The following is an 11,153-nucleotide window of genomic DNA, read 5'->3' as shown; positions in this document are numbered from 1 at the left end:
TACGTTAATAATTATATTAATAATTATTACGTTTTTATTTGCAAACAGTTTCTAGGTAGCTAGCTAGCATGTTGGCAAACACACACACTGCTATTCATGCCTTGGTAGCTATGTTTGTCAAGAACACAAAAACATCAACTCAGTTAGATCTCGGTCAGTGTTCCCGCACACACACAACTGTAGTGGGAACACATAACAAACCAGCAGAGGTTTTGTTCTCATTTATATTCAGATATTTGAACATGGTGCCGTTGCCATGCGCTGTGTGTTTTTATTATCTACAGTTGTATGTAGCTTTCATTTTCCTCCGTGTTGCATTGTGGGTAACATGGTGTCCATCAAAACCACTCTACATCACAGGTGAATTATAAACACCTGTAACCACGCCCCTCTACCGTGTAGTGAAACGGCAGTGGGAACGTTCCTGTGATCGTGTGGAGGGGAGACAGTCTCCCCTCACAGTTATTTATTTATATACGTAGGGCTGAGGGGTGTGTGCGGTGATGACGTGTGTGTGTGTGTGTGAGGATTACGTAGGGCTGAGGGGTGTGTGCGGTGATGACGTGTGTGTGTGTGTGTGTGTGAGGATTACGTAGGGCTGAGGGGTGTGTGCGGTGATGACGTGTGTGTGTGTGTGTGTGAGGATTACGTAGGGCTGAGGGGTGTGTGCGGTGATGACGTGTGTGTGTGTGTGTGTGTGTGTGTGTTAGGATTACGTAGGGCTGAGGGGTGTGTGCGGTGATGACGTGTGTGTTTGTGTGTGTTAGGATTACGTAGGGCTGAGGGGTGTGTTTGCGGTCCTGCGTGTGTGTTAGGATTACGTAGGGCTGAGGGGTGTGTTTGCAGTCCTGTGTGCGGTGTTGACGTGTGTGTGTGTTAGGATTACGTAGGGCTGAGGGGTGTGTTTGCAGTCCTGTGTGTGTGTGCGTGTGTGTTAGGATTACGTAAGGCTAAGAGGTGTGTTTGCGGTGATGACGTGTGTGTGTGTGTTAGGATTACGTAGGGCTGAGGGGTGTGTTTGCAGTCCTGTGTGCGGTGTTGACGTGTGTGTGTGTGTTAGGATTACGTAGGGCTGAGGGGTGTGTTTGCGGTCCTGTGTGCGGTGATGACGTGTGTGTGTGTGTGTGTTAGGATTACGTAGGGCTGAGGGGTGTGTTTGCGGTCCTGTGTGCGGTGATGACGTGTGTGTGTGTGTGTGTGTGTTAGGATTACGTAGGGCTGAGGGGTGTGTGCGGTGATGACGTGTGTGTGTGTGAGGATTACGTAGGGCTGAGGGGTGTGTTTGCGGTCCTGTGTGTGTGTGTGTGAGGATTACGTAGGGCTGAGGGGTGTGTTTGCAGTCCTGTGTGTGTGTGCGTGTGTGTTAGGATTACGTAAGGCTAAGAGGTGTGTTTGCGGTGATGACGTGTGTGTGTGTGTGTGTGTGTTAGGATTACGTAGGGCTGAGGGGTGTGTTTGCAGTCCTGTGTGCGGTGTTGACGTGTGTGTGTGTGTTAGGATTACGTAGGGCTGAGGGGTGTGTTTGCGGTCCTGTGTGCAGTGATGACGTGTGTGTGTGTGTGTGTGTGTGTGTTAGGATTACGTAGGGCTGAGGGGTGTGTTTGCGGTGATGACGTGTGTTTGTGTTAGGATTACGTAGGGCTGAGGGGTGTGTTTGCGGTCCTGTGTGTGTGTGTGTGTGTTAGGATTACGTAGGGCTGAGGGGTGTGTTTGCAGTCCTGTGTGTGTGTGCGTGTGTGTTAGGATTACGTAGGGCTAAGAGGTGTGTTTGCGGTGATGACGTGTGTGTGTGTGTTAGGATTACGTAGGGCTGAGGGGTGTGTTTGCAGTCCTGTGTGCGGTGTTGACGTGTGTGTGTGTTAGGATTACGTAGGGCTGAGGGGTGTGTTTGCGGTCCTGTGTGCAGTGATGACGTGTGTGTGTGTGTGTTAGAATTACGTAGGGCTGAGGGGTGTGTTTGCGGTCCTGTGCGTGTTTGCAGTACTGTGTGCGGTGTTGGTGTGTGTGTGTGTTAGGATTACGTAGGGCTGAGGGGTGTGTTTGCGGTCCTGTGTGTGGTGATCACGTGTGTGTATGTGTGTGTTTTTGCGGTCCTGTGTGTGTGTGTGTGTGTGTGTGTGTGTGTGTGTGTGTGTGTGTGAGGATTACGTAGGGCTGAGGGGTGTGTTTGCAGTCCTGTGTGTGTGTGTGTGTGTGTGTGTGTGTGTGTGTGTGTGTTAGGATTATGTAGGGCTGAGGGCTGTGTTTGCGGTCCTGCGTGTGTGTTAGGATTACGTAGGGCTGAGGGGTGTGTTTGCGGTCCTGTGTGCAGTGATGACGTGTGTGAGGATTACGTAGGGGTGAGGGGTGTGTTTGCGGTCCTGTGTGTGTGTGTGTGTGTGTGGTAGGATTATGTAGGGCTGAGGGGTGTGTTTGCGGTCCTGTGTGTGGTGATGACGTGTGTGTGTGTGTTAGAATTACGTAGGGCTGAGGGGTGTGTTTGCGGTCCTGTGTGTGTGTGTGCAGTCCTGTGTGCGGTGTTGACGTGTGTGTTAGGATTACGTAGGGCTGAGGGGTGTGTTTGCGGTCCTGTGTGCAGTGATGACGTGTGTGTGTGTGTGTGTGTGTGTGTGTGTGTGTGTGTGTGTGTGTGAGAGGATTACGTAGGGCTGAGGGGTGTGTTTGCGGTCCTGTGTGCGGTGATGACGTGTGTGTGTGTGTGTGTGTGTGTGTGTGTGTGTGTGTGTGTGTGTGTGTGTGTGTGTGTGTGTGTGTGTGTTAGGATTACGTAGGGCTGAGGGGTGTGTTTGCAGTCCTGTGTGTGTGTGTGTGTGGTAGGATTATGTAGGGTTGAGGGGTGTGTTTGCGGTCCTGTGTGCAGTGATGACGTGTGTGTGTGTGTGTTAGGATTACGTAGGGCTGAGGGGTGTGTTTGCAGTCCTGTGTGTGTGTGTGTGTGTGTGTGGTAGGATTATGTAGGGTTGAGGGGTGTGTTTGCGGTCCTGTGTGCAGTGATGACGTGTGTGTGTGTGTGTGTGTGTGTGAGGATTACGTAGGGCTGAGGGGTGTGTTTGCGGTCCTGTGTGTGTGTGTGTGTTAGGATTACGTAGGGCTGAGGGGTGTGTTTGCGGTCCTGTGTGTGGTGATGACGTGTGTGTGTGTGTGTGTGTGTTAGAATTACGTAGGGCTGAGGGGTGTGTTTGCGGTCCTGTGTGTGTGTGCAGTCCTGTGTGCGGTGTTGACGTGTGTGTTAGGATTACGTAGGGCTGAGGGGTGTGTTTGCGGTCCTGTGTGCAGTGATGACGTGTGTGTGTGTGTGTGTGTGTGTGTGTGTGTGTGTGAGAGGATTACGTAGGGCTGAGGGGTGTGTTTGCGGTCCTGTGTGCGGTGATGACGTGTGTGTGTGTTAGGATTACGTAGGGCTGAGGGGTGTGTTTGCGGTCCTGTGCGTGGTGATCACGTGTGTGTATGTGTGTGTTTTTGCGGTCCTGTGTGTGTGTGTGTGTGTGTGTGTGTGTGTGTGTGTGTGTGAGGATTACGTAGGGCTGAGGGGTGTGTTTGCAGTCCTGTGTGTGTGTGTGTGTGTGTGTGTGTGTGTGTGTTAGGATTACGTAGGGCTGAGGGGTGTGTTTGCAGTCCTGTGTGTGTGTGTGTGGTAGGATTATGTAGGGTTGAGGGGTGTGTTTGCGGTCCTGTGTGCGGTGATGACGTGTGTGTGTGTGTGTGTGTGTGTGTGTGTGTGTGTGTGTGTGTGTGTTAGGATTACGTAGGGCTGAGGGGTGTGTTTGCAGTCCTGTGTGTGTGTGTGTGTGGTAGGATTATGTAGGGTTGAGGGGTGTGTTTGCGGTCCTGTGTGCAGTGATGACGTGTGTGTGTGTGTGTGTGTGTGTGTTAGGATTACGTAGGGCTGAGGGGTGTGTTTGCAGTCCTGTGTGTGTGTGTGTGTGTGTGTGGTAGGATTATGTAGGGTTGAGGGGTGTGTTTGCGGTCCTGTGTGCAGTGATGACGTGTGTGTGTGTGTGTGTGTGTGTGAGGATTACGTAGGGCTGAGGGGTGTGTTTGCGGTCCTGTGCGCAGTGATGACGTGTGTGTGTGTGTTAGGATTACGTAGGGCTGAGGGGTGTGTTTGCGGTCCTGTGTGTGGTGATGACGTGTGTGTGTGTGTGTGTGTGTGTGTGTGTTATAATTACGTAGGGCTGAGGGGTGTGTTTGCGGTCCTGTGTGTGTGTGCAGTCCTGTGTGCGGTGTTGACGTGTGTGTTAGGATTACGTAGGGCTGAGGGGTGTGTTTGCGGTCCTGTGTGCAGTGATGACGTGTGTGTGTGTGTGTGTGTGTGTGTGTGTGTGTGTGTGTGTGAGAGGATTACGTAGGGCTGAGGGGTGTGTTTGCGGTCCTGTGTGCGGTGATGACGTGTGTGTGTGTGTGTGTTAGGATTACGTAGGGCTGAGGGGTGTGTTTGCGGTCCTGTGCGTGGTGATCACGTGTGTGTATGTGTGTGTTTTTGCGGTCCTGTGTGTGTGTGTGTGTGTGTGTGTGTGTGTGTGTGTGTGTGTGTGTGTGAGGATTACGTAGGGCTGAGGGGTGTGTTTGCAGTCCTGTGTGTGTGTGTGTGTGTGTGTGTGTGTGTGTGTGTGTTATGATTACGTAGGGCTGAGGGGTGTGTTTGCAGTCCTGTGTGTGTGTGTGTGGTAGGATTATGTAGGGTTGAGGGGTGTGTTTGCGGTCCTGTGTGCAGTGATGACGTGTGTGTGTGTGTGTGTGTGTGTTAGGATTACGTAGGGCTGAGGGGTGTGTTTGCAGTCCTGTGTGTGTGTGTGTGTGTGTGTGGTAGGATTATGTAGGGTTGAGGGGTGTGTTTGCGGTCCTGTGTGCAGTGATGACGTGTGTGTGTGTGTGTGTGTGTGTGAGGATTACGTAGGGCTGAGGGGTGTGTTTGCGGTCCTGTGCGCAGTGATGACGTGTGTGTGTGTGTTAGGATTACGTAGGGCTGAGGGGTGTGTTTGCGGTCCTGTGTGTGGTGATGACGTGTGTGTGTGTGTGTGTGTGTGTGTGTGTTAGAATTACGTAGGGCTGAGGGGTGTGTTTGCGGTCCTGTGTGTGTGTGCAGTCCTGTGTGCGGTGTTGACGTGTGTGTTAGGATTACGTAGGGCTGAGGGGTGTGTTTGCGGTCCTGTGTGCAGTGATGACGTGTGTGTGTGTGTGTGAGAGGATTACGTAGGGCTGAGGGGTGTGTTTGCGGTCCTGTGTGCGGTGATGACGTGTGTGTGTGTGTGTGTTAGGATTACGTAGGGCTGAGGGGTGTGTTTGCAGTCCTGTGTGTGTGTGTGTGGTAGGATTATGTAGGGTTGAGGGGTGTGTTTGCGGTCCTGTGTGCAGTGATGACGTGTGTGTGTGTGTGTGTGTGTGTGAGGATTACGTAGGGCTGAGGGGTGTGTTTGCAGTCCTGTGTGTGTGTGTGTGTGTGTGTGTGTGGTAGGATTATGTAGGGTTGAGGGGTGTGTTTGCGGTCCTGTGTGCAGTGATGACGTGTGTGTGTGTGTGTGTGTGTGTGTGTGTGTGTGTGTGTGTGTGTGAGGATTACGTAGGGCTGAGGGGTGTGTTTGCGGTCCTGTGCGCAGTGATGACGTGTGTGTGTGTGTGTTAGGATTACGTAGGGCTGAGGGGTGTGTTTGCAGTCCTGTGTGTGTGTTAGGATTATGTAGGGCTGAGGGGTGCGTTTGCGGTCCTGTGCGCAGTGATGATGTGTGTGTGTTAGGATTACGTAGGGCTGAGGGGTGTGTTTGCGGTCCTGTGTGCGGTGATGACGCTGCCTGTGTTTGGACTGTTGGCCTTCACGTTTGTTCCTCCTCTCATCTCCACCATCTGGCTTGGGGTCACGTACTCATTTGCGGCTGTGAGTAAATACTTTTCTCGTTTTACTTGCATCTTTAAACCCATTCAGATTATTATTAAACCAAGAATATGCAAATATTTAAAGAATTGAGCAATAATCGTGTGTGTTTGCGTGTGTGTGCGTGTCTCTGTAGGCAAGTATGTGGCCCTCTATACCCCTGCTGGTGCCCCAGGCCACTCTGGGAACTGCGATGGGTCTCGCCACCTCAGTACAGATGATTGGTGTCGGAGTGTCAAACCTAATCGTGGGACAGATTCTGGGGAGCAAGACCAGGTCAGTCTCACAGTATGTGGTCGTGGTGTCTCAGTGGTGAAGGTACTGGATGTGTAATCAGAAGGTTGCTAGTTCAAGTCCCACCACTGCCAGGTTCCCACTGTTGGGCCTCTGAATAAAACCCTTAATTACTCAAGTTGCATTCATTCACAATTGTAATTCACTTTGTCAGATAAATGTAATGTGTGCATGTGTAGTGAGATTCCTCTGTGGCGATGGCAGTGTATGATGATCTTCCTGCTGATCAACACCATCAGCTGCGTCATCACCTCAACCATCCTGAACATCGTAGACGGCAAACAGGTTCGCACACATGCGAAAGGGTTTGCCCCCTTCCTGATATCTTATTTTTTTTGTATGTTTGTCACACTTAAATGTTTCAGATCATCAGACAAAGATAACTGCATTTTGTGTTTACTTGTTTTTTAATGAAGGTTTTTATTATTAAAGGGGAAAAAAATCCAAACCTACATGACCCTGTGTGAAAGTGATTGCCCCCTAAACCTAATAACTGGTTGTGCCACCCTTAGCAGCAACAACTGCAATCAAGCGTTTGCGATAACTGGCAATGAGTCTTTTACAGCACTGTGATGCAATCTTGGCTCACTCATCTTTGCAGAATTGTTGCAATTCAGCCACATTGGAGGGTTTTCAAGCATGAACTGGACATTCTCCTTCAGGATTTTTTGGTAGACAGCAGAATTCATGGTTCCATTTACCACAGCAAGTCTTCCAGGTCCTGAAGCAGCAAAACAGCCCCAGACCATCACACTACCACCACCATATTTTACTGTTGGTATGATGTTCCTTTTCTGAAATGCTGCGTTACTTTTACGCCAGATGTAATGGGATATACACCTTCCAAAAAGTTCAACTTTTGTCTCATCAGTCCACAGAGTATTTTCCCAAAAGTCTTGGGGATCATCAAGATGTTTTCTGGCAAAACTGAGCCGAGCCTTTATGTTCTTTTTGCTCAGCAGTGGTTTTTGTCTTGGAACTCTGCCATGCAGGCCATTGTTGCCCAGTCTCTGATGGTGGAGTCATGAACACTGACCTTAACTGAGGCAAGTGAGGCCTGCAGTTCTTTGGACGTTGTTGTGGGGTCTTTTGGGACCTCTTGAATGAGTCGTCGCTGCGCTCTTGGGAGAATTTTGGTTAGCCAGCCACTCCTGGGAAGGTTCACCACTGTTCCATATTTTCCCTATTTGTGGATAATGGCTCTCACTGTGGTTTGCTGGAGTCCCAAAGCTTTAGAAATGGCTTTATAATCTTTTCCAGACTGATAGATCTCAATTACTTTGTATCTCATTTGATCCTGAATTTCTTTGGATCACAGCATATGCTGTCTAGCTTTTGAAGATCTTTTGGTCTACTTCACTTAGTCAGGCAGGTCCTATTTAAGTGATTTCTTGATTGAGAACAGGTGTAGCAGTAATCAGGCCTGGGTGTGGCTTGAACTCAGCTTTCCAAAGATGTAATAAACCACAGTTAATTTGTTTAACAGCGGGGGCAATCAATTCACACAGGGCCATGTAGGTTTGGAAAAAGAACATAAAAGCTCATTTCAGTTTTGCCAGAAAACATCTTGATGATCCCCAAGACTTTTGGGAAAATACTCTGTGGACTGACGAGACAAAAGTTTAACTTTTTGGAAGGTGTATGTCCCATTACATCTGGCATAAAAGTAACACAGCAAAGGAACATCATACCAACAGTAAAATATGATGGTGGTAGTGTGATGGTCTGGGGCTGTTTTACTGCTTCAGGACCTGGAAGACTTGCTGTGGTAAATGGAACCATGAATTCTGCTGTCTACCAAAAAATCCTGAAGGAGAATGTCCAGTTCATGCTTGAAAACCCTCCAATGTGGCTGAATTGCAACAATTCTGCAAAGATGAGTGAGCCAAGATTGCATCACAGTGCTGTAAAAGACTCATTGCCAGTTATCGCAAACGCTTGATTGCAGTTATTACTGCTAAGGGTGGCACAACCAGTTATTAGGTTTAGGGGGCAATCACTTTTTCACACAGGGTCATGTAGGTTTGGATTTTCTTTCCCTTAATAATAAAAACCTTCATTAAAAAAAATGCATTCTGTGTTTATCTTTGTCTAATATTTACATTTGCTTGATGATCTGAAACATTTAAGTGTGACAAACATGCAAAAAAAAAAAAGATATCAGGAAGGTGGCAAACACTTCTTCTCGTCTGTGTGTGTGTGTGTGATATATACACACACATGTATGTGTATATGTATGTATATACGTGTGTGTGTATATATATATATATATATATATATATATATATATATATATATACACTCACACTCTGTGGTGCCTCTAATCAATTCAGTTAAGTCAAACTATAGATGATGTGTGTGTGTGTGTCTGTGTGTGTGTGTGTGTGTGTGTGTGTAGGGAGGTGCTCTGAACAATACGACAAAGAGATCAGTGGATCAGAATGCAGATGTCCAGACAGACAGAGAACCACTGTTGAGCGCGGGAGAGGAAGAAAGGACGAACGCTTCTACCTCCATTAACACAACCTAAGGCTCTTATCTACTGGAATTAATTTAACATTTTTTATTTTGAATGGTGTTGAAGGGAAACATGCACGCACATACCCACACAGACATTTATGCCTTTAGACATTGTGTTTGCTGTAGCATTCTAGATATATAATGAGAGAGAACTAGAGAGATTGACATGTACGCATGAGGCCTCTGCTCCAGTCAGGTGTTGCGTCAGGTGTGTGGGTGTGCGTGAAGTGTTTGTCCTTCCACGCCGTTTGTCTGGACACCGGCTAGGGCATTTCTGTTGTGGGTGGGGTCAGGAGTGTGCAGGGCATTTCTGATTGGTCGATGGTGCTAGTGTGTTGCTCCTCAAGGCACATGTATATTTTTGCAAACTGGTCTAGTTAAGCATAGAACTGTTCCATACCTGAATCTGATTGCATTCATTTGGTGCATCACTATTTCTTTAACAATACCCATGATGTTTATTGTTGTTTTGTTAACACAGCACTACAACATTTCATCTGCAATTAACTAGTTAACTAAACTCCAAATTTTTAATCTAAGTTCAGATAAATGTAATCTTGCATATTTCAGTTTAATCAGTTTAATTTCTTAAACTGAAATGTTGTCTTACCAACCCAGCAGCTTTGAAATGTACATCTCTGTACCCCACTGCTTGGGTCTTCCCCTTGTTTTTAAGTTCAAGTTCAAGTTTGGTTTATTTGTCACATACATAGTCATACACAGTATAACTCGCAGTGAAATGGTGGAGAGTGCTCTGTCCAAACTGTGGAAGAGAACCAGGGGTGCATACAGAAAAAAAAACCTGATGGAAGCTTTTATATTGAAAATAAACGGTTTTCCCCACCTATAAATTCATTTAATAACTATTTTTGACATGTTGTGGTTTATTAAAACAATGTGTGTGAATATTTTGGAGTATTACAATTTCTCCTGCCATTAGTAACAAAATACAAAATAATACTAAACAGCTTCATTAGCGGTGTGGTTGCGCTGGCACCAGTTCAGTTTTGTGGCATGTCCAGTCCTGCTCCTCCCGGCGCGCGGCCGCGAGGGGGCGCCGTGACAAGTGTTGCGCGTGGCGAAAAAACGGTAAATAAAAACGACAGCGCGTGCTTACGACTTTCTTCTCTCTTCGTGAACGTGCCAGCGGTTTCTTTCGCGCTAGTTTCATCCGGACAGGAACGGGCCCCGGACATCTCGCGCTGTCCACCTACCTTGATTCCCGTCGTTCCCGAAGAAACGCGAGCTCTGTCCTACCATTGGACACGAATCGATCAGGACCGCCTTGGTGGGCGGGTCCGCCCCGCTGATTGGCTGCAGCCGTTGCCAATCAGCGCCCTCCCCTCCCCTCCTGAAAATTCCAGTTTGATCGCTGGTTTATGTGGTGCGCGTGAGAACGGAGTCTTCGCGCGGCCGGATAGTCGGAAGGTTCGACCTTGGGCTCGAACGTTCCGGGGAGAAGCACGCGACAACGGAGCGGAATTCTCAGCGGTTACCCTCGCGACGGTGGTCGGTCCGTCTGAAACCGTAGGCTGGTGCACGAGCCCTGTTTACGTTGGTATAAGTTTGGATATCTGCACGCGACTCTTCTTTTTTTCCCCCTCTACGAAAGCAAACTTCGCTCGCGGAGGGAGGTGTCGACCACACGTTCGAGATGGAGAGGGATCGGCCGCGCTGCGTCGCGTGAGCTGTTCCGGTGGAATGTGGCTGTCCCGTCCCGTGCGAGCCCCGCGGGATCCTCGGGGATGCGTGCTACGGGGGGTCCACCTCTGAACACCGCTTTGGCTCGTGCATACGCTTAGTAGGCTGTTCGTCACCGTTTTACGCACACAAGAAAAGTTAGTTTACGCGTCGCGTGACGCGCGCAGCGGTCCAAGCCTGCATCAGTAACAGGAGCAACTATTCCTCGCTCAGCGGACGGCGCGTGCGACTGGCTCCGTGTCTCCATCACCTGGAGTTCGGAATGCGGTGTTCTGCGCGAGCTTGGGCTTGGAGCACGGGGAGCCGTCACGGCGCGGGTGAGTACAGCGCGCGGGGGAGGACTCCGCTGTGAAGAGCTATTGCGCAGTTCTTAAAGAGAAGGCGAGCACGAGCGGAACCTTCGCATCCACCGGACCGGACCGAACATGTCCGCTAAAGAGAACCCGTGCCGGAAGTTCCAGGCCAACATCTTCAACAAAAGCAAGTGCCAAAACTGTTTCAGACCGCGCGAGTCGCACCTGCTGGATGACGAGGACTTCGCTCAGGTAAACGTGCTCGCACTGTGTTTGTGTTGTCTGGTTCTGACAGGCTTCCCACGGTCCACCCCGGCGCGCGTGCCTGCGTGCGCACACACACACAAACAAACACAAAAAAAAGCCAGCATCAGCTGGCCGCGCGAGGTTTTGTAGGTTCGGCTTTTACTCCCAAACACGAGCCCACGCGACTGAGACGCGACACCAGATGAGTTAGCGGCGCGCACGACCGTGGC

The 11,153-nt window shown here is 49.3% G+C and overlaps 2 protein-coding genes across 4 annotated transcripts in view; both read left to right on the top strand.

Annotated features, from left to right (window-relative positions):
- The window catches only part of mfsd1l (major facilitator superfamily domain containing 1-like), a 24,458-nt gene extending 14,920 nt beyond the window's left edge, over positions 1-9,538 (top strand). The window contains exons 11-14 of the mRNA XM_035530760.1: positions 5,735-5,872; positions 6,006-6,145; positions 6,343-6,448; positions 8,562-9,538. Of these exons, the coding sequence (XP_035386653.1) occupies positions 5,735-5,872; positions 6,006-6,145; positions 6,343-6,448; positions 8,562-8,693 (516 nt within the window). The 3' untranslated portion in view covers positions 8,694-9,538. The remainder of the gene's footprint in view (positions 1-5,734; positions 5,873-6,005; positions 6,146-6,342; positions 6,449-8,561) is intronic.
- A 541-nt stretch (positions 9,539-10,079) lies between these two features.
- The window catches only part of si:ch73-103b11.2 (myosin-10), a 37,899-nt gene continuing 36,825 nt past the window's right edge, over positions 10,080-11,153 (top strand). For 2 of the 3 annotated variants that reach the window (XM_035530758.1, XM_035530756.1), the window contains exon 1: positions 10,081-10,929. In XM_035530758.1, coding sequence (XP_035386651.1) covers positions 10,810-10,929 — 120 coding nt within the window. In that variant the 5' untranslated portion in view covers positions 10,081-10,809. Of the gene's footprint in view, positions 10,930-11,153 lie in introns of all 3 variants that reach the window. The other variant, XM_035530757.1, reaches the window with a different exon arrangement.

This window comes from Electrophorus electricus, chromosome 10 (assembly GCF_013358815.1).
Source record: "Electrophorus electricus isolate fEleEle1 chromosome 10, fEleEle1.pri, whole genome shotgun sequence".
Lineage (NCBI taxonomy): Eukaryota > Metazoa > Chordata > Actinopteri > Gymnotiformes > Gymnotidae > Electrophorus > Electrophorus electricus.
This window is presented reverse-complemented; position numbering and strand designations above follow the sequence as displayed.